The sequence below is a fragment of the Pristis pectinata genome, chromosome 1 (assembly GCF_009764475.1).
Source record: "Pristis pectinata isolate sPriPec2 chromosome 1, sPriPec2.1.pri, whole genome shotgun sequence".
Taxonomy (NCBI): domain Eukaryota; kingdom Metazoa; phylum Chordata; class Chondrichthyes; order Rhinopristiformes; family Pristidae; genus Pristis; species Pristis pectinata.
In genome coordinates, this window is record NC_067405.1 from 14,178,880 (window position 1) to 14,202,727 (window position 23,848).

At 42.2% G+C, this 23,848-nt stretch overlaps 1 protein-coding gene across 1 annotated transcript in view; it reads right to left on the minus strand.

Annotated features, from left to right (window-relative positions):
• LOC127575517 (contactin-associated protein-like 5) overlaps positions 1–23,848 on the minus strand; it is a 611,376-nt gene that overhangs the window by 109,732 nt on the left and 477,796 nt on the right. The window contains exon 21 of the mRNA XM_052025454.1: positions 4,211–4,304. Within this exon, the coding sequence (XP_051881414.1) occupies positions 4,211–4,304 (94 nt within the window). The remainder of the gene's footprint in view (positions 1–4,210; positions 4,305–23,848) is intronic.

Consider the following 23,848-nt stretch of genomic DNA (forward strand, 5'->3'; position numbering starts at 1 on the left):
TAAACTTAACTTTGACACTTTGACTTTGACTTCAACTTTGGATTGCTACTTCATCACAGGCTATAAAGCCAGAAAGAAAAAGGCATTATATCCCTCCACTCCCTCTCTTACTATACTGACCTCATATCACTTTGTGTGTCAGACCTGGGATGTGACACAGACTTCTGAAATGAGTCCATCATCTCGGCAAAGGTGTGAGGTTTCAGTGGGGTTCTGATATATCTCCATGTATTACAGCTTTTGTTAAGGCCAAGGCCCTATTTAAGCTCTTTGACCCAGATACTCTAGTGTCAAAAGGGTGTGTTGCATATGTGTACTAGTTGGGCACCAACGATTATTTCAATTATTGCCCCTTAACCCTACTACAAACTTCAGTTGAACATTTTTGAATTGGGAAAGGTGCAGTCTGGTTCTCTGTCCAGATGCCAGGAGATAGGAATTGAAGACGTCCTACTGGGCCAGTGCTGTACCCAGGGAAGTGGGAAGAGGTCTAGCAGTGGTGGACAGTTGGGGTGATGAAAATCAGAGTCCAGCGTAGGTGAACGTAGAACAGCACAGAGACACGAGAGACTGCAGATGCTGGAAATCTGGAGCAATGCACGCAAAATGCTGGAGGGACTCAGCAGGTCAGGCAGCATCCCTAGAGGGAAATGAACAGTCGACGTCTCTGATCGAGACCCTTCACAGGAATGGGCCCTTTGGCCCGCGATGTCTGCGACAACCACGCTTCCAATTTAAACTGCACATCTGCCTGCAACTGGTCTATGGGTGGATGGATGACTGGGGGAGAGAAGGTCCTTTTCAGTTGAATGGGCTGTCAGTGGGTTAGGATGGGGCATCAGAAATGTACAAGGATGCGTGGTGATGGTCAGTAGGTTGGGGCCTGGGATTTGGGCATTGGATGGAGGCATAGAGATTTGGGGGATGGTTGGGATGTTGGGGGGTAAGGGGACATGTAAGAAATATACCTGATGAAGGTCCAGTCTGACGTTGCACTGGGAAGATCAGGTTGTCCAGGGAGTGCCCAGCGGGTGGGCCCCACTTGGACAACTTGGCCTATCTTCCCATTCAATGTTCCAAAACAAGCACCAGAAATGGCATCAGTCTGTGCACCCAGAGGTGGAAACAGCCCTTATTGTACCTCATTCCAGGATAAAACAAAATGATTTTCATGCTGAAAATAAACAATGAAGTGCAATTGAAATTCTAGGCATCTATCTTGCTGTAGTTTCTTCACTATCTTGTTAATATATTTTCCCAGAAACAGCAGAGCACTGGGACTATTGCTGCTGTTTGTTCAGCCATCTCGTGCACTAAGGGACCAGATGTTATTTTACTTTTAGCATAGAATTCTCCCAGGCTACAATGACTGCTGCCAGAACAAACATAAGCATCTGCCTTCATTCCTGAGCTGATAGAAATACACTGGTTTAGGTGTACCATGCAACGGAATAATATAATTAGCACAATAGGAGGCTGTTCATTTCATTGGATCAGTGCTAGATCTTTGAAGGAATTAGCCAATTATCCCTGGTGTTTGGTTCTTCCCCTAGATCCCTACAATCTTCTCCTCCTAAGAGTATTTATCTCTTCTGAAAGGTAATATTGAATCTGCTTCCCCAGTGCTTTCAAGCTGTGCATTATACTTATGCAAGAACTGGATTGAAAGATGAAGAGGCTTATCAGTTGAAACAAATAAGGAGAGCAAGGAGAACTAGCTTAGATTTAAGGTTAGCCCCTCTTGATTAGGGAATCCCACACAATACAAAAGAACCTCTCCATCTACATCAATACTGTGTGCAGTTTTGGGCCCCTTACCTTAGAAAGGATGTACTGATGTTGGAGAGGGTTCACAGAAGATTTACAAGGATGATTCCCAGAATGCAAGGGCTTACATACGAGGAGCATTCGTCGGCTCTTGGACTGTATTCATTGGAGTATAGAAGAGTGAGAGGGGACCTCATAGAAGCATTTCGAATGTTGAAAGGATTGGACAGAGTAGATGTGGCTAAGTTGTTACATTGGTGGGTGAGTCCAGGACAAGAGGGTACAGTCTTAGAATTAGAGGGTACCCATTTAAAACAGTGGTGAGGAGAAATTTCTTTAGCCAGAGGGTCGTGGATTTATGGAATTTGTTGCCACATACAGCTGTGGAGGCCTGATCATTGGGGGTATTTAAGGAGGAGATTGATAAGTATCTAATTAGTCAGGGTATCAAGGGATATGGGGAAAAGGCTGGGAATTGGGGCTAGATGGGAGAAAGGTTTAGCTCATGGTGAAGTAGCGGAGCAGACTCAACGGGCTGAATGGCTCCTTTGTCTTGTGATCTTGTGATCAATTAAATCTCCTCTTGATCTGCTGCACAAGGTGAGTCAAGGCTTCCTTTGAATCTGCGGTGAAACCACAACCATCCCGATTTCCCAATAAAACCTTCAAGCCCAGCGTATTCTCTATAAAGAGACAGACCACTGAGAAAGCAACTCAAAGCAGAGGGAAGAATTGCAGGAGACAAAGTCGTAATCACTACTATTAGATCATATTAGGTTCAAATTTAGGATGTTAGTTGTGGATAAAAGGGACTGGATGCTGGAATAGGGATGCTGGAATGCTGGAATGCTGAAATGCTGGAATAGGGAACTGAAAAACAGAATGCTGGAAGACTTCGTCAGGTCAAGCAAAAGGTTTTGGGTCGAGACCCTGCACCAGAGCGGAGAGGGAAGAGGAACGAATGGCAGTATATGGCAGCACGAGGAGGGTGGAAGGGATAGAGTCTGGTCGGTTTTAGGTGGAACCGGAAGGGGAGGCGATGATGGACAGATGGAACCAGCTGGGATGAGAGGACAGGGCAGGTGAGCAAAGGGAAAAGAAAACCAAGTGGACAGGTGAGTGTGTGTTTGAGAAGAACACCAGGGGTGGTAGTTTCATGAAATGGGAAAATTCAACGTCCGTACTATTGTGTTGTAGGCCACCCAAGTGGAATATGAGATGTTCATCGACCAATTTGTGCTTGGCCCCTCTGTAGCAGTGGAGAAGGCCGAGGACAGACAGATCAGTGTGGGAGTGGGAAGGAGAGTTAAACTAACACGAAACTGGAAGCTTGAGATGGTCATTGTGGACAGAGCATAGGTGCTCTGCAAAATGTTCTGGTCTACCCTGGGTTTCACCAATGTTATGGAGACCACATCGTGAGCACCAAATCCAGGAGACCAGGTTGCAAGAGGTGCAGATGAACCTCTGCCTCACTTTGAAAGGCTGTTTAGGTCACTGGAAGGTGGTGAGGGAGGAGGTGAAGGGATAGTTGTTGCACCACCTGTGGTTGCAGTGGAAAGTGCCAGGGAATGGTGAGGGGTGTGTTGGGAGGGATGAGCAGATCAGGCAGTCACAAAGAGAGAGCTCCCTGTGGAAAGCAGAAACAGGGGGGAGAGGGGAAGGTGTGACTGATGGTGGGATCACATTGGAGCTGGAGGATGATGTGTTGGTTGCAGAGGGTAAGCCTTCCAGGGTTGTAAGAAGTGGGATTTATTGAACACCTCGTTATAGACAGTACTTCAGTAGGTAGAATAATGATGGGCCAAGTGGCCTCTTTCAACGCTGGATGCTGTACTATCTGAGGTAGAGTCTATGTAAGAGCAGGTGCACAAAGCATAAGCTGAAAAGCCCAGTGGAAGTACGCAAATGAAAACAATGGTCCGATTGGCATTGGAGACGAAGGTGTTTAAGTCATTCATGGGGTCACATTAATATGCTCCACATCACAGGAGTAATAAAGAAAAAAAATGAAAAGTTTGGAAACAAAGTTGCAGAGAAATGTGGCCGGTATACAACTGGTCAGGCAAGATTTGTAAGCAGAACCTCACTCATTGGGAATATCCAACAATTTAAGTGTGTGCACCCTCTGATTTCCTCCACATTTAAGTCAACATTCAGAAGGACAAAAATAACAATGTCAGGGAAACATTTATCACCATTAACCTCCACTCCAAAATGCATACCATTCTGTCTTGGACTCTGCTATTGCTCATGGGTCTGAATCTTCCTAAATAATCTTTGTGGATGCACCATAACTGTATAGACTAAAGCAGTTCAAAAAAGCCAATCTCTCTCAACAATAAGGGATAGAGGTGGACATGGCTTTGCAAGCAACGTCAAGTTCCCTTGAATAATTTTTTTAAAAATTACAATAATGAAAGGGAAAATTTCAATAACTCACCTATAATCTTGCCAAGAATTAGAGATTTAACGGCATTAAACTCCAGGTTTGTAACTGAAGGGAGACTATACTTCATGGTGGCAAATTGGTCAATCTGTAAATGGAGAGGAGAAATACCAAATGTCACATTGTGTTTTTATGATACACTCTTCAGTTACCTGCATTATAACATTGATCAATGTGTGTTAAGTAATATTTGAATGAATATATATTTTTAACAAAGCTGTACAGAGTTCTTTTTTGTTTTAATTCAATGCATTCATCTCTGTCTAAATTTCAGAAATGTGCAAAGGTAACAATTCAATGCACCAAGCAATCTGTAATGATTTCAGATCATCTGTGGTAATTTGAATGATATTGCTAGATATATACATATCTGAGATATTCAGGTCTGATTTGTCCTGTTTAGGAGAGGGTGCTATTAACAGCAAAAGAAAAGTTAGCTTCAATTGCAATGTCAGAAGGTTAGAAGGTTTTAGGTTTAATTCCTACCCCTAAGTCTTCAACCAACTATCCAGAAAAACACTTCAGTACAATATTGTTGAAGAGCTACATCATCAGAGCTGTCATCTTTCAGAACAGACTTTGAAACAAGGCACCACATATCCTTTGATGCAAGTGAAAGTTCCAAATTCAGTCACATAACATTTAAGAAGTTAGTGCCTTGAGACTGAGGTGCATTGAGTGATGGGTGGAGATCAAAACCTACTAATCTTCAAATTTACTGCTCATGAAAAAAAACATGTCTTGCGAAGAAATATGGAAGAGTTTCTGACACTTCAGGACATTGATAGAGTTTCCCAAAGTATCCAGGAAACTCAAGAAGAAATTCCCATTTTTTTTACTTCTGGGTACTGGAGATGAAAAAAAGGTCATTTGTAGCCTTGTACGAATAGTATCAGCGAGAGAAGCATATACCCTAAATAATCACTGTGTAATGATGGATTGGTAACCCATAGCACACACAACCATTTGGTTTAAGTTCCTTTGTCCATTACTTTTCAAGCATCACTTGAAATGTTTGCATAAGTTCCTGTGGGCAAGGGAATGGCAGATGGAATTTAACAGACAAGTGCAAAGTGATACATTTTAAGAAGTTAAACCAGGGGAGTATTGTTGAACAGAGACACCTTGGGGTACAAGTACATAGCTCCCTGAAAGTGGGTAGTGAGGAAGACATCTGGCATTCTTGCCATCATGGACTGAGCCACTGAGTATAAGAGTTGGGATGTCATATTACAGCTGTGTAAAATGTTGGTTAGAACATTGTGTGCAGTGCTGGTCACCATGTTGTTAGGAAGGACGTGATCAAGCTCGAGAAGGTGCAGAAAAGATTCACAAGGATGTTGCCTGGATTGGAGGGCTTGAGTTATAAGAAGAGATTGGATCAACTGCATCTGTTTTCTCTGGATCAAAGGAGGCTGAGAAGTGACACGATAGAGGCATAAAAAATTATAGATTGGGTGGATAGTCAGTGTCTGTTTCCCATGGTATGGTGTCGAAAACTGGAGGGCATAGGTTTAAGGTGAGAGGGAGAAGATTTATAGCAGATATTTCACACAAAGAGCAGTTGGTATCTGGAATGAGCTGCCAGTGGGGTGGTGGAGGCTGTGTAATAATATAGCAATATTTAACCTATCCACATTCATGTACATGATTCAATGTGTTAGTATTCTTTAATAAGTATTCACATTAATTATTAAAACCCTGGTTACTGAGAGAAGTGCAGTATATTGCTTAATCAAATAATAGTCACTGTAATGACTATGTGAGAAACGAACTGTGGAGTCAGTGCAGCTGAACTGGACAATGGCACTGAGGGAAGATAAAGATGACATGTGTATTGACCAAATGTTTAGGATAATGGGATTTGTCAGGCAGTGGCCAGAGAGACTCCAAAATTGATGAAAGGAATAAACAAAAATACATTAAGCACACTTGCAGAATGTGAAGTGTCACAAGTTGTGTGAAAGTGTGAAAGTTGGGCTCACTGGATAGATGAGAGAGAGAGAGAGAGAGAGGGAGAGAGAGAATGAGAGAATGCAAGAATACTAGGAGTATTATGGGGAAGGGTGATAAACTTACAGCATGGATCAGTACATGGAACTATGATGTTGTGGGCATAACAGGGACTTGGTTGAGAGACGGACAGGAATGGGTGCTTAATGTTCCAGGGTTTCGATGTTTTAGAACAGATAGAGAGGGAGGTAAAAGAGGGGGCGGGGATTTGTTGCACGACTAATCGGGGACAATATCACAGCGGAAATCAGTGGAGACACAATGGAGGGCTCATCTACTGAGTCTATATGGGTAGAACTCAAAAATAAGAAAGGTGCAATCACTCTGATGGGATTATACTACAGACCTCCTGGTAGCCACCAGGACAGTGAGGAGCAGATTTGCAGGCAGATTAGGGAAAGGTGTAAAACTAATAGGTTGTTTTCATGGGGGATTTCAACTTCCATTATCAACTGGGATCTCCTTTGTGTAAGAGGTTTAGATGGGGCAGAATTTGTTAGGTGCATCCAGGAGGGTTTCTTAAATCAATATGTTGATGGTCCAATGAGAGGAGTGGCTGTACTGGACCTGGTGTTAGGTAATGATCCTGACTAGGTGACTGACCTTTCAGTGGGAGAATGGTTAGTGAACAGTGACCACAACTCCTTAAGTTTTAACATAGCTATAGATAAGGATAAGTGTGGACCTTGTGGGAGAGTATTAAATTGGAGAAGGGCAAATTACAGAAGCATTCCGCAGGAACTAGAGAGAATTAATTGGGAACAGTTGACATATGAAGGGTGTTTAAAGACTAACTGCATAGAGTATGGGACAGGTATGTTCCAGTAAGAAGGAGGGGCAAGAATAGCAGGGTAAGTGAACCTTGTTTGTCGAGAGAGGTGGTAAATTTAGTCAAGAAGAAAAAGGAAAACTATGTAAAGTTTAGGAAACTGGGATTAAATAGAGAACTTGGGGATTGTAAAGAAGCCAGAAAGGAACTCAAAAAGGGAATTAGGAAAGCCAGGAGGGGCCATTAAAGTCCTTGGCAAGTCAGATTAAAGAGGGGCAAGTCATGTCTTCCTAACTTGATTGAGTTTTTTGACGAGGTGATGAGGGTGATTGATGAAGGTAGAGCTGTGGATGCTGTCTACATGGATTTTAGTAAGGCAAATGACCAGGTCCCTCATAGGAAACTCATCCAGAAGATTAAGATGCATGGGATCCACAGTGAATTGGCCATTTGGTTTCAGAACTGGCTTGTCCATGGAAGACAGAGGGTAGTGGTCGATGGGACTTATTCTAGCTGGAGGTCTGTGACTAGTGGAGCTCCTCAGGGATCCGTATTGGGACCTCTGCTGTTTGTGATGCATATAAATGAGCTGGGTGAAAATGTACATGGGTGGGTTAGTAAATTTACAGATGATACAAAGATTGGTGGTGCTGTGGATAGCGTAGAAGACTGGCAAAGGCTACAACAGGATCAGTTGCAGGTATGAGCGGAAAAGTGGCAGATGGAGTTCAACCCGGCCAAATGTGAAGTGTTGATGAGCAGAGGGAGCTTGGAGTCCGAGTTCATAGCTCTCTGAAAGTGGCTACACAGATTGATAGGGTAGTAAAGAAGGCATGCAGCATGCTTGCCTTCATTAATCTAGGCACTGAGTTCAAGAGTCAGGAAGTTATGTTGCAGCTTTATAAAACTTTAGTTAGGCCGCATCTGGAGTATTGCATTCAGTTCTGGTCGCCCCATTATAGGAAGGATGTTGAGGCTTTGGGGAGGGTGCCGGAGAGTTTTACCAAGATGCTGCCTGGATTAGAGGGTTATGAGGATAAATTGGACAAACTTGAGTTGTTTTCTCTGGAGCAGCAGAGCCTGAGGGGGGATCTGATAGTGGTTCATAAGATTATGAGAGGCATAGATAGAGTAGATAGCCAGTATCTTTTCCCCAGGGTTGAAATGTATAATACCAGAGGGCATGCATTTTAAGTTGAGAGGGGGAAAATTCAAAGGAGGTGTGCGGAGCAAGTTTTTATACACCGTGAGTGATGAGTGCCTGGAATGTGCTGCCTGGGGTGGTGGTGGAGGCAAATACGATAAGCATGTTCAAGAAGCTCTTAGATAGGCACATGAACGTGAGGGAAATGGTAGGATATGGACATGGTGTAGGCAGAGGGAATTAGTTTAGTTGGGCATTTTATTACTAATGTAATTAGTTCGGCATTGTGGGCCGAAGGGCCTTTTCCTGTCCTGTACTATGCTATGTTGTGGGCTGAAGGGCCTTTTCCTGTGCTGTACTATGCTATGTTCTATGTTCAGCCAATATCAACACGTGCACTCCCTAGGAGGACTAGCCATCCGAGATCGGGTAATATCTGTAACCTCAAAGTAACTGGGGGTTGTAACAATAAAGCAACATTTCTTCTGGAAAGTTGTTATAGCAAGAACAGTAACTACATATAAGGGACATCTGGACAGGTTCTTGAACAGGCAGGGCAAAGAGGGATATGGATCTAATGCCAGCAAGTGGGATTTGCATAGATAGGCATAGTGGTAGGCATGGACATGGTGGGCCGAAGGGCCTGTTTCTATGCTGTACAACTGCATGACTCTATGGCAATAACATAACATTAACATGATTAATAATTTTGTAAAGGTCCCACAGACAGGAATTTATGCCAACATATTAATGGATTGTCCAAAAGTAGTAGATGGAGAAAATTAGTCTAAGGGAAGCTGGATGTTCCATTAATTAAAGTCACAGCACCAATTCCACAGTTTATAGTAAATAAACTGAGTAAAATAATCCCTCATGCTGACTGTTGGTAGCATTTCTATTTTTGTTAAGGATCTACAAAACTTTTTTTTTGTTTTCCTTTTCAGATGATGGATTAACAACAGATTATATGGTAATGAATCTCTCTCAAGACTCTGAAAATCTCCATCAATTTCTTGCCCAAAGAGACTTGTGCTTAAATTAGCCAGTGAAAAACAGATAAAACCAGATTAGCTGCCTACATAACTCCTGCCCTCTATTGGGTGAGGTGCGAAACAGATCAGAATGCATCAATTTCCTGGGTAAAATTAGCTCACCCAAATTTGTTGTATCACCGATATATATATATATATCTATATATATATAAATGTTTTTCTTAGCTTTGAGTGTGTGCGTTCGGTCTCCAGAAATAACTATCCAGAATAATTAACATTTTGGTAGGAAAGGACTACCTTTTTAGACAGTAACGTTTGTCACCGTTTGAGGTGTGATCACCATTGTAATGCAGGAAGCACAGGAGTCAATTTACACACCAACAGCAATGTTGGCTGATGATTGCATGGCAGATGGAGCCTTGGATTAATAACTCAGCCAAGAAATGTCATCTCTGACAGCATAGCATTCCCTCAGCACTTCACAGACATATCATTTTGGACTTCAGTCCATGCAGCACAGAAACAGATCCTTTGGCTCACCAAATCGAAACTGACCATCAAGCATCCATTTCCACTAATCCTAAACTGATCCCATTTTAATCTGCTCCTATTCTCTTCAACTCCAGATTCTACTATGCACCTGCACAGTAAGGCAATCTATAGTGGCCAATTATCCAATCAAACCTGCACATTTTTGGGATGCGGTTGGAAACCAGAGCACCTGGAAACCCGTGCAGTCAAAGTCAAGTTTATTGATGTAAGCACAATTTCACGTGCTGGCGCAGGTGCAATGAAAAACTTACTTGCAGCAACATCAAAGGCACATAGCATCAGAGACACAGTTACAAGAAAAAAAATAAGTTATACAAATTAGGGAATTTATGTTTGCAGAGAAAACATGCAAACTCCACACAGGAAGCCTTGGACATCAGGATTAAACCAGGATCATTGGAGCTTTGAGGCAGCAGCTCTACCAGATAGAACAGAAAAGGAACAGGTCCTTCGGACCATGATGTTGGACTGAACCAATTAAGCTAATGATGCCTAATTACACTAATTACATAAACCTCAGTCTAAGAATCTCTTAAATGCTTCTATTGTATCTGCCTCCACTGACAGGCCTGGCATATTCCAGGCACCCACCACTCTGTGTAAAAAAAAACTTGTGCATCTCCTTTGAACTTGCCCCCTCTCACCTTAAATGCATGCCCTCTAGTATTAGACGTTTTGACCCCGGGAAAAAGATACCAACTAGATGGGCCACTCTGTCACCTAAAGCCTCCAGAACTGACTAGAGTCCACAACATTACATCTCAGAGATGGGAGCACTTCTCACTGAGTCACAGTTGGTGTCTATTACCTTTCCAGAATCTAATTTACTGTCAGAATTCAAATCTCCAACTGTGGAAAAAACTATTATACATTTGTGATATGAAAAAACATTATAAGATAAGATAGCTTTATCAGTCACATGTGCATTGAAATACAGAGTAAAATGCATCTTTTGCGTAGAGTTTTCTGGGGGCAGCCCACAAGTGTCGCCATGCTTCTGGCACCAACATAGCATACCCACAACTTCCAAACCTGTACATTTTTGGAATGTGGGAGGAAACTGGAGCACCCGAAAGAAACCCTCGCAGACACAGGGAGAACGTACAAACTCCTTACAGACAGCGGCCAGAATTGAACCCAGATCATTGGCGCTGTAATAGCATTGTTCTAACCGCTACACTACCGTGCCTGCCCCATTATCAAGCAGGTTGTTATTTAATACACACCAATAATAACAGTTCTTCCTAATTACAAAAGGTAATGTCTGTTTCCCTTATTATCATGTAGTGTTCACTAGCCATGTATTTAATGTTACTCCTTTCATCAAAGATATACTGTACAACAAGCTGCTCTTCAACTACTAGATGAATCAAAGCATACTGTTCAATAAAACAAATATGACAAGTCCATAAAGTATTTAGCTCCTTCTGTCACCACACAAAAAAAATCAAATTTTGAAGGCATACACCGTGTAAGTTATGTTTACCATATCCACTTCAACAGGTTAGGCTTTTTTTACACTCATGCACTCAAATTAGTAGCCCAGTAAACACACGAGCATCCTGTGAGGATGGTCCCGGGGAGCAGTCATGTCAAGTTGTCTGTTTTATCGTCGAATGCACAACTACGGTGAGGTACAAGTACAATGAAAAACCTGCTTGCAAGCACAATGCACAGGATATAAACATACATAAATTGTACATAAATTATAAAAGATAATGAAGAAAAAAAAGTATGCAAAACAGGGCATTAGTGCAAAGAAAAAGCACAATCAAAGACATGTCCATAGTAGTACAAGAGGTGGTCCGTAGTGTTCTATTGCTGAGATAGCGTTAGGTTGAGATACATAGAACATTACAGCACAGTACAGGCCCTTTGGCCCACAATGTTGAGCCGACATTTTATCCTGCTCTAAGATCTATCTAACCCTTCCCTCCCACATAGCCCCCTATTTTTCTATCATTCATGTGTCTATCTAAGAGTCTCTTAAATTTCCCTCATGTATCTGCCCCCACAACCTCTGCTGGCAGTGCGTTCCATGCACCCACTATTCTCTGTGTAAAAATCTTATCCCTGACATCCCTGTCATACTTTCCTCCAATCACCCTAAAATTATGTCCCCTCTAAGCATACTCTAAGCTATGGATACCATGGATACTCTATCATCTCCCTTAGAGTATCCATAGGTCTGCAGGAATTTCCTTACAGTTTATACTAAAATCCCTGATGGAATCTTGCATAAATTCTGCTTTAACCAATCTCACACCTCAGTTGCTGCATTCCCCTATGTTGTCAGAGACCTTACTCACCAACAAAGCACTGATCTAGTTTAATTCAATCAGTTGTCACTGGGATTTCTAAGTTCTCCTAAGAACATACGAAAAGGAAATAGGAATATGCCTCGTGCTTACTCTTTCAATAAAGTCAGGGCAGTTTATTTACTTCATCACTATTTTTCTTTGTTCCCCTGATTCCCTTAATATATAAAAAATGATTATTCTCTCTCCTGAATATACCAAGCAACTCAGCTTCCACAGCCCTCTTACATAAGATCATAAGAACTAGGAGCAGGAGTAGGCCACCTGGCCCGTTAAGCCTGCTCCGCCATTCAATAAGATCATGGCTGATCTGGCCGTGGACTCAGATCCACCTACCTGCCTTTTCCCCATAACCCTTAATTCCCCTCCTATGCAAAAGAATCTATCGAACTATGTCTTAAATATATTTAATAAGGCAGCCTCCACTGCTTCCATGGGCAGAGAATTCCACAGAATCTCTACTCTCTGGGAAAAGCAGTTCCTCCTCATCTCTGTCCTAAATTTACTCCCCAAAATCTTGAGGTTGTGTCCCCTAGTTCTAGTCTCACCTACCAGTGGAAACAACCTTCCTGCCTCTATCTTATCTGTATCTTTCATAACTTTATATGTTTCTCTAAGATCCCCTCTCATTCTTCTGAATTCCAGTGATTATAGTCCCAGGCGACTCAATTTCTCCTCATAGGCCAACCCCCTCATCTCTGGAATCAACCTGGTGAACCTCTTCTGCACCACCTCCAAAGCCAGTATATCCTTCCTCAGGTAAGGATACCAGAACTGCACGCAGTAGTCCAGGTGCGGCCTCACCAGTACCCTGTACAGTTGCGGCATAACTTCCCTGCTCTTAACTTCAATCCCTCCAGCAATGAAGGCCAACATTCCATTTGCCTTCTTGATAACCTGTTGTACCTGCAAACCAACCTTTTGCGATTCATGCACAAGCACTCCCAAGTCCCTCTGCATAACAGCATACTGCAATCTTTCACCATTTAAAAAATAATCTGATCTTCTATTTTTCCTTCCAAAGTGGATAACCTCACATTTAACAACATTGTACTCCATCTGCCAGACCCTTACCCACTCAATTAACCTATCTATATCTTTCTGCAGATTCTCCGCATCCTCTGCACAATTTGCTTTTCGACTCAATTTAGTGTCATCAGCAAGCTTAGATATGCTACACTCGGTCCCCTCTTCCAAATCGCTAATGTGTATCGTGAACAGTTGCAGGCCCAGCACTGACCCTTGCGGCACCCCGCTCACTACTGATTGCTAACCAGAGAAGCACCCATTTATCCCAACTCCCTGCCTTCTGTTGGTTGAACAATCCTCTATCCATGCTAATACATTACCTCCAACTCTCTATGCATCCTTATCTTATGGATAAGTCTTTTATGTGACACCTTATGGAACGCCTTCTGGAAATCCAAGCATACAACATCCACCTGTTCCCCTCTATCCTTTGTGCTCATTATATCCTCAAATGTATTAATGTATTACATTTGTCAAACAGGATCTGCCCTTTCTGAATCCATGCTGCGTCTGCCTGATGGAACCAGTTCTATCCAGATGTCTCGCTATTTCATCCTTCATGATAGCTGTAAGCATTTTCTTGACTACAGACATTAAGCTAACTGGCCTATAGTTACCTGCCTTTAGCCTACATTGTTTTTTAAACAGTGGCATGACATTCGCTGTCTTCCAACCTGCCGGGACCTGCCCAGAGTCCAGAGAATTTTGGTAAATTATCGCAAGGGCGTCAACTATAACATCCACCATTTCTTTCAGTACCCTGGGATGCATCCCATCAGGACCAGGGGACTTGTCTACCTTTAGGCCTACTAGCTTGCTCATCACTACCTCTTTTAGTGACAGCAATTGTATCGAGGGCCTCACCTCCCATTGCATCTGTAACATCTCTATTTGGCATGTTAGACATGTCCTCGACAGTGAAGACCGACACAAAAGGCTTTGGCCATTTCTACATTACCCAATATTAATTCCCCCTTCTCATCTTCCAAGGGACCTTTGTTCACTTTAGTCACCCTTTTCTGCTTCATATAATTATAAAATCTTTTACTATCTGTTTTTATATTTTGTGCCAATTTACTTTCATAATCTATCTTCCCTTTCCTTATTGCTTGCTTAGTGGTTCTTTGTTGCTTTTTAAAGTTTTCCCAATCTTCTAGTTTCCCACTACTCTTAGCAACATTGTATGCATAAGCTTCAAACTTGATGCCTTTTTTTTATTTCCTTAGTTATCCAAGGTTGACTCTCCCCACCCTTACTGTACTTAGTCTGGAATATACTTTTGTTGAGCACTGTGAAAAATCTCTTTGAGAGTGTTTCACTGTTCCTCCACTGTCCCACCATATAGCCTGTGTTCTCAGTCTACGGTAGCCAACTCCTCCCTCATTCCGTTGTATTCCTCCCTTGTTTATGGCATTAAACGCTGGTTTAGATCGCACTATTGCACCCTCCATTTGTATGAGAAATTCAATTATACTATGGTCATTCTTTCCAAGAGGATCCCTAACTACAAGATCGTTAATTTACCTGTCTCATCGCACAGGACTAGATCTAAGATCACATTTTCCCTGGCGGGTTCACTAACATGCTGTTCAAGAAAGCTAGCACGGATGCATTCTTTAAAATCCTCCTCAGGACTGCCTTGATCAACTTGATTCGCCCAATCTTGGGTCGAGAATTTCAAAGATTTGTCACCCTCTGGGTGAAAAAAAAATCTCCTCTTACTTTGAGATTGTGGCCACTGGTTCTCAACACCCTAGCCAAGAGACCCTTCCCACCCTGGTCATTCTCTCTTCTCCCCTCTCCCGTCGGGCAGAAGGTACAGAAGCCTGAGAGCACGTACCAGCAGACTCAAGGACAGCTTCCGTCCCGCTGATATCAGACTCCGAGACAGACCTCCCAAACAGTAAAGATGAATTCTTGACTTCTCACTCTACCTCGTCAAGGCCCTTGCACTTTATTTGTCGACCTGCACAGCACTTTCTTTATAACTGTAACACTATATTCTGCATTCTGTTTTCTTTTTACTAGCTCGATGGACTTATACATGGCATTATCTGTGTGTATCTGTGTGTAAAAGTTTTTCACTGTTTCTTAGTACACGTGACAATAATAAACCAATACCAATACCAATCGGAAGAACCTCCTTTGTTTTAAACTCAAGAGAGTATAGGCCCCGTATTCTTAACTCTAATCATACAGCAAATCCATTTTCCTGGAAATTAAAGTGGTGAACTTTTGCTGCAATTCCTCCATTGCAAGTGCTTTCTTAGGTACAGAGACTTTACACAACATTTTAGATGCATTCTTACCAGGGCTGTATATGATTGGATTGAGGTACCTCTACTGTTGTACTCAAATCCTCTGCAATTAAAGCCCAAGATAAGTCTGAGGAACAGGACCTCATCTTTCACCCGATCACACCAGACCTTCGCAATTCAATATCTTATTCAACAATTTAAGGTAACTCACTTTTCCTGCTGTGAAACTGGCTGGTTCTGAGGTAGTATTTACTGTAATATTTACTCAGTTTTTCTCTCTCCACAGAAACCTCCTGATCTGCTGCACTTTTCCCACAGCTTTGATACAAGTTTTTCACTGTACCTCGGTACAAGTGACAATAATAAACCAATACCAATACCAAATCTGCATTTCACGGCTTTTATATATCCCTTTTTTGTTTTCCCTCTCGCTAACTTCTCTCATTAATCTATAAACCAGATGGATGCACCAACAGTTTATTACTATTGTAATCCTGTCCGTCCCCATGAGATATATTCCCTTTGTCCCATCCATCCCTTCCTCAGCCTCACTGTTACTTAAAGCTAACACGTGTCCTCTCTTTCCCTGTTCTGATGACGCATCTTCGATCTGAAATGTCAACTTTCTTTTTCTTTTCACAGATAATGCTTCATCAGCTGAGCAAATCTAACATTTTCTGTTCTTAGCAATCACAAGTTTTATGACTTTCATCCAACATATTGTTTGTTTTCCTAATTGCTTGTTGAACTGTATGTTAACTTTTAGCAGTTCAAGGACAAGGACACCCAGATCCTTCTAAGCACCGAGAGTTTTCAATATCTCACTATTAAAAAAAAACATTTTTCTACCATAATGAAAGAGCTCACAATTTTCCATATCATATTCTACCTGCAGTGTCCTTGTCCATTCATTTATTCTGTATATACATATATAACATCTTCCTCACATCCGTACATATCGCCACTTTGCTTTATATCTTCAGTAAACTTAATACGTTTGGTCCCCCATTTTCTGCTCCCATTCACCCTATTCCCATTAATCCACTGACTACTCAACTTACATTATACATCAGCTAATTCTGAAGACCTGACATCATCAATTGACTCCTCGAAAAACCAACCTCAATCCATCTGTTCTTGCAAACAGCAGCCCCATCTGCAACGTACTCCAAGATTTGTGAATGCATTTTCGCATCCCCCATCGCCACCCCCTTCCCTGTTCTCAATCCAAAACAAAAACAAAAAAAAATCTTCAGAATGGAAATACACTATTGGTAAAACTATGGCAAATTATGTTAACTAAATAAAGTTGAAAACTGGTATATGAATATCATTATTTTCTCAAATCGCAGAATGGTTACAGTAAGAAAAAGTTGCCATTCAGCCCATTGAGTCCATGTCAGCTACATGCAAGAACAAACTAGTTAGTCCCACACAACTTCTACCCTTAGTCCTATTTTTATTCTCTTTCAAGTACTTAAGCAGGTCACTTTTGAACACCAAGACTGGATTTACCTCTGCGACTGCTCTGGAAGTGCACTCCAGATCATAACTGCATGAAAAGGTTCTTCATCCTATCACTTCCAGTTCTTTTGCAAATTATTCCATGTCCTCTGGTTGTTTAACCTCCTACTAATCAGAACAGTTACTCCATATCTACTCTGAATAGAACTTTATAGATTAAGGCACCTCTGAGGAATCCCCTCTGAACCTTGTCTAAGGAAAACAATGGAGGCAAGAGACTGCGGATGCTGGAATCTGATCAACAAATGATCAGATGCAGGCTTTCGACTTGAAATGTCAACAATTCCTTTCCTCCCACAGATGCTGCTTGACCGCTGAGTTCCTGCAGCAGACTGTTGCTCCAGCTTCTGCAGTCTATGCAACTAAGGTCCTTCATCCCTGGAATTATTTTGGTAAATCTCCCTCAAGCCTTCACATCTTAGCTAGTGTGACTTCCAGAACTGGACAGGATACTCCAGCTGGTATTTGAATCTGGTTTCTGTTCTTTCCACAGTACTAAACCATCTCTTATCAAAGGCACAAATGGTATGCTTTGATTTTTACAAATGTAATGCATTTCTCATTATTGTTCTTGGTTTGTCCATGGCTATTGACATGGTTGATAATAGTTAGTATTATCTTCTGGCAACAGCCATTCACCAACAACAAGCTTCATTCTTGTCTGGTTCTAATCAGAGAATCACCAGCAATTGTCTTCACGGTTCCATCCATTACCTCTGTTGTCTCTCAAGAATGTATCCTTGGGCTTCCTACCTTCCATATGCATCAGTGATGACATCCACAGACAAAGCTCCATTTTACATGTGAATGCTCATGAGACCAAGCCCGACTTCAGTACTACCTCGATTGACATCACCCTTTGCTACAGACAATTATCCAATGTCCAGTAATCAATGAGCAAAGCTTACCTCCAACTAAATACTGGGAAGATCAATTCATTGTCTTTGGTCCCCTTCATGAACTGTGTTCCTCAGCCACTGACTTCACCCGTCTCCACTGACTTTATCTGTCATGCTGGCACCTGCCTGAAACTGATCCAGACTGGAGCCAAACTGGTATCACATTTGACTCTAAATTGCAGAATGGTTACGGCAAGGAAAAATTGCCCAGGACCTCATCTCCACAAGATCACGAAGTCCACCTATTTTATAAGTATGCTGGTAACCAGTATGTAAGTAACTGCACTAATAATCTAGAGGCTTAGATCAACAATCCAGAGACCTGAGTTCAATTCCCACCATGGCAGCTCTGGAAGGGTGGCACGGTATCATAGCAGTTAACGTAATGCTATTACAGTGCCAGCAACCTGGGTTCAATTCCTGCCGCTGTCTGTAAGGAGTTTGTACGTTCTCCCTGTGTCTGCATGGGTTTCCTCCGGGTGCTCCAGTTTCCTCCCACATTCCAAAGACATACTGGTTAGGAAGCTGTGGGCATGCTATGTTGGCACCGGAAGAGTGGTGACACTTGTGGGCTGCCCCCAGCACATTCTCAGTAATGCAAAAAGACGTATTTCACTGTGTGTTTCGATGTACATATGACTAATAAATAACTATCTTATTTTATCTTTAAGAAAGTCATTAGTAATGATGATTGCAAAATAAACCCTTACTGGATTGTTACATAAGATAGATAAGATATCTTTATTAGTTACATGTATATCAAAACACACAGTGAAATGCACCTTTTGCGTAGAGTGTTCTGGCAGCAGCCCGCAAGTTTCGCCACGTTTCCAGCACCAACATAGCGTGCCCACAACTTCCTAACCTGTACGTCTTTTGGAATGTGGGAGGAAACAGGAGCAACCGGAGGAAACCCACGCAGACATGGGGAGAACATACAAACTCCTTACAGACAGTGGCCAGATTTGAACTCAGGTCGCTGGCGCTGCAAAGAGTTACACTAACTGCTACACTACCGTGCCTGCGCCTAAACCTACTTGGTTCATTGGTAGCGATCAGGAGAAAAAGATCCACCATCCTCACCTGATCTACTTTTTGGTGACTCCAGACCAATGTGCCCTTGACTGCCCTTGGAAGTGACCTTCCACGCCATTCAGTTTCAGGGCAATTAGGGATGATTAATACATTAGGACCTTGTCACTGATGCTCAGATCTTGAACTATGAATAATTAAAAAGGCTCCATAATGCCTCTCAACAATTAATCTATTATAGAAACCTTCATCCATTCCTTCGAAACCTCCAGACTTGACTATTCCAATTTACTATCTGTCAACTTCCTATATACTACCCTCCAAAGACCTGAGCTCATCCAGTTTCTGCTGGTCTTCTAACCATGTTTCATTCAGCCATAAATCTCCATTTAAAAACCTAAAGTTCCTCCTGGTGAAGTCACATCTTGTTTCCAAATCCCTAGCTCCTCTCTATCTCTTCTAAACTCTTCCAGCCCTAAAGGCTTCCTGTCTGATGCCAGTTATTGTTCTGTAGGTTCAACCCATCTGTCTTCCTTTATTGTCACAGATCCATCAATGACAATCCAACCTGGAACCACATAACTCTGTGTCGAATGTCTAATCACCTGAAAACTGGCTTCCAAATCATTAGACGGAGGTGAAAAAATGTACTGTACGTGTGGGGTAGAGATTCCACTTTGGGGACAGTATAACTACATGTGACACAGCCCTATTTCAGCACTATCTCTTTTGACCTCACCCTTTGCTACAGAGACAATTGTCCTATGTCCAGTAATGGATGAGCAGAACTTTTACCTCCAACTGAATAATGGGAAGATCAATGTAAAGTAGGAATGTTTCATCAGCTGCCCATTCATGACTTCCAACTGATACTGGGAGGAGCATCCAACAAGCATTCAACCTGAAACTTTAATTCTGTTTCTCTTATTACAGATGCTGCCTGATCTGCTGAGTGTTTCCAGCATTTTCTGTTGATTAGGTTCAGGATGTATCAGTCTGATTTTTTCAAAAGCTGGCTATTACCATTCTGCTCACTAAGACCTAATGTCAGTGTCTATATTTAATGCTGTAGAGGATGACATATTTTGTGCATATAGAAAGATTCATCCAAATTGATTTATTCAGTGAAGAGTTGTGAAAGTGGTAGGAAGAGAAAAAAGTAACTCTTGCATTTACATATATCTTGTCTTTCATGAACCTAGCATTTTGTAAAGTGCTCTATAACCTTGGAAATATCTGTTGAAGCATAGTCACCATGAGCAAGTAGGAAATGTGCCAGATAATTTGTGCAGAATCTCTCACTAGCAGAAAAGTTGTCATCTGTTTTATTTTAGTGACATTGCTTGAGGAATAAATATTGGCCAAAGCACAAAGGCTAACTCCTTTTCTTTAATACAATGTCATGGGACCTTTGAGAGAGCACTATTGAAAGTATCCTGACCGGTTGCACCATGGCAATTCCAATGCACAGGAATGCAAGAGGCTGCAGAGAGTAGTGGACACAGCCGTGTCCATCGCAGGCATAGCCCTCCCCACCATTGACAGCATCAACAGGAGGCGCTGCCTCAAGAAGGTGAAATCTATCATCAAGGATGTCTACCATCTGGGTCATCCCCTCTTCTGTTGTTGGGCAGAAGGTACAGAAGTCTGAAGTCCCACACCACCAGGTTTCGGAAAAGCTACTTTCCAACAACCATCAGGTTCTTGAACTGACCTGCACAAGAGATACTCAACCTAATGCTTAGCAACGGAACACTACGGACTACCTCTTGCACCACCATGGACTTCTCTCTGATTGTGCCTTTTTTTTTGCACTAAGGTCTTGTTTTCCTTTTTTCTTTCTCTCTTCACTGTCTTGTATAATTTATGTATAATTTATATTCTGTGTTGTCTGTACCTACGTGCCGGTGATGCTGCTGCAAGCAAGTTTTTCCTTGTACCTATACCTCACTGTACTTATGCACAACTTCGGGAATTGGGTGTTTTCTGGAGTAGAGCTGGTCATTGACTTCAGGAAGGCGGGATGGTGCACATGCTCCTGTATACGTCAACGGTGCTGAGATCGAGAGGGTTGAGACTTCAAGTTCCTGGAAGGAAACATTACCAATAGCCTGTCCTAGTCCAACACATGGATACCATGGCTAAAAAAGTGCACCAGCATCTCTACTTCCTCAGACTAAAGAAATCTGGCATGTCCCCTTTGACACTCACCAATTTTTATCGATGCACCATGGAGGCATCCTATCTGGATGTATCACATCTTGGTATGGCAACTACTCTGCCCAAGACTGCAAGAAGCTGCAGAGTGTTGTGGACACAGCTCAGCACATCACAGAAACAAGTCTCCCCTCCATGGATTCTGTCTAGCTGCTTCAATAAAGCAGCCAAAATAATTAAAGACCCCACTCACCCTGGACATTCTCTCTTCTCCCGCCTCCCATCGGGCGGAAGATACAGAAGTCTAAAAGCATGTACCACCAGGCTCAAGGATAGCTTCTATCCTGCTGTTATAAGATTATTGAATGGACCCCTAGTATGATAAGATAGACTCTTGACCTCACAATCTACCTCGTTATGGCCTTGCTTCTTATCGTCTGCCTGCACTGCACTTTCTCTGTAACTGTAACACTTTATTCTGCATTCTGTTATTGCTTTTCCCATGTACTACCTTGATGTCCTAGTGTGGTGAAATCATTTGTATGGATGGCATGCAAAACAAAGTCTTTCACTATACCTCGGTGTATGTGACAATAGTAAAACAATTTACATTTACAAATTTACAATTTATACAGGGGCTCTGTTTTATGTTTCAGCTGATCAATGGCACTTCCAGCAATACAGTCCTCCTTCAGCACTACAGTGTCAACATGGATTATGAAAAACTTACTTTAATGTGCCTGACTCGCCAACTGTCAGTAAATTAAATTCCTTCAGCCTTCCTTGCACCTTAAAAACTGCATTGCCTATTTTTAACTTGTCTGATTGGAGCTTGTTGATGCTGCTGGAATAACAGTAATGCCTGGTGTTATTTAACATTTACTGCTGTTCATTCTTACCCATGTGCACGTTAATTTGATGTTCATTAATTCGGAATTCTGAAGGAATTGGAGCATAGCTCTCTGTTCTCACTGTGACAAGCCCCATCAAAATGAACACCCCACTTTTGATGCAGTTGCTTGAACATGATATCAGCTAATCAGCCAACTTCAGAGACCTAGGCTGTTGAGACTTCAACCTGGGGACAGGGGAGCCAGAAATCAGGTGCTCAGACAATGAGTAATATAACTGGGGGAAACTGAACACTTCAGTCAACTGCAGGAAGTTTCATTAGCTCAAATGGCCTCAGGGTATGGCAAGTCAAATCGAAAGAAACACACCGGTACCTACACCAATTAAACTGGAGTCACTGTTCTCATTATTTAAACATTATGCCTGCCAAAGTCGACGGGAAGCTTTTAGCTAACGGCTTCCTGGAAACCTTTCAGATCCATTCAAAAGGCCCAGAGCCTCAGGAGTTGTTGGGGATGTAACTTAAGTTCACAAAACCAGGACAAAACACCTGAAGGTTGTAAAACAGACAGGGTTGCTGACTCCTATTCCTAATACCTCCTTCTTCCAGCTGTGTAACATTACCTACAGGGATATGTCAATGCATTGCTTGAAATATTTCGCTCTACAGAATGCTTGTTTTATCTACAATGTAATTCCATTACAAGACATCATTACTTAATGCGGGTTTTAAAATCAGACTGATGACTTCCAATATAGAAACCCACAGACACAAAATTATCTCTTTTTTGAAAATCCATATATAATCTCCGCACTGAAGAATTCTACTCGCAATCCCTTAGATAAAACTTAGCAGCTGTAAAAGGTCAGAAGCTGCCAGTATGCAACTTTTAATTATTCCAATATGTAAATTAGTCCAGCATTCTCCAAAGAAGAATGACGAACTGATTTAATTCTATCTTTTCCTGTTTAACGATTCCAGGTCTCCCTTGCAGCAGATCAAAGAAAACCACAACATTGTAGCTTGTCTATTATCTCATTTAAACAGCCTTGCCCATTTTAGAGTGGGGATTTCATCATTTATTAATAATAGCCCCAAAGTGGGCATGATTCATGAATGTTAAAAAAGATTCCCACCCATTGCTCAAGTATGTTCTCATATATCTTCATTATTGACCAGACAAGCATTTGATGCTCTTCCTTAATAAGCCTTGAAGAGGTGGGAGAGAGCCACCTTCTGCGGGCAGGTACAGTAGTGTAGCGGTTAGCGTAACGTTATTACAGCACCAGCGACCCGGGTTCAATTCCCGCCGCTGTCTGTAAGGAGTTTGTACGTTCTCCCCATGACTGTGTGGGTTTCCTCCGGGTGCCCCGGTTTCCTCCCACATTCCAAAAGATGTACAGGTTGGGAAGTTGTGGGCATGCTATGTTGGCGCCAGAAGCGTGGCGACACTTGCGGGCTGCCCCCAGAACACTCTATGCAAAAGATGCATTTCACTGTGTGTTTCGATGTACATGTGACTAATAAAGATATCTTATCTTATCTTATCTTCTTGGACTGCTGCAGTCATAGAGTCATACAGCATGGAAACAGGCCTTTCGGCCCAACTCGTCCATGCCAACCAAGATGCCCACCTAAACTAGTCCCATTTGCCTGCATTTGGCCCATATCCCTCTGAACCTCTCCTATCCATATACCTGTCCAACCGTCCCTTAAAATTTATCATTGTACCTGCCCCAACCACTTCCTCTGGCAGCTCGTTCCATATACATAACACCATATGTGTGGAAAAAGTTGACCCTCACATTCCCATTAAATCATTCCCCCTTCACCTTAAACCCATGCTCTCTCATTCTTGATTCCCCTAAAATTGGGAAAAAGACTGTGTGCGTTCACTATATCTATGGCCCTCATGATTATATACACCTCTATAAGGTCTTGCCTCAGTCTCCTATGCTCCAAGGAATAAAGTCCTAGCCTGCCCAATCTCTCCCTATAGCCCAGTCCCTCAAATCCTAGCAACATCCTTGTAAATCTTTTCTGCACTCTTTCCAGCTTAATAACATCTTTCCTATAGCAGGGTGACCAAAAC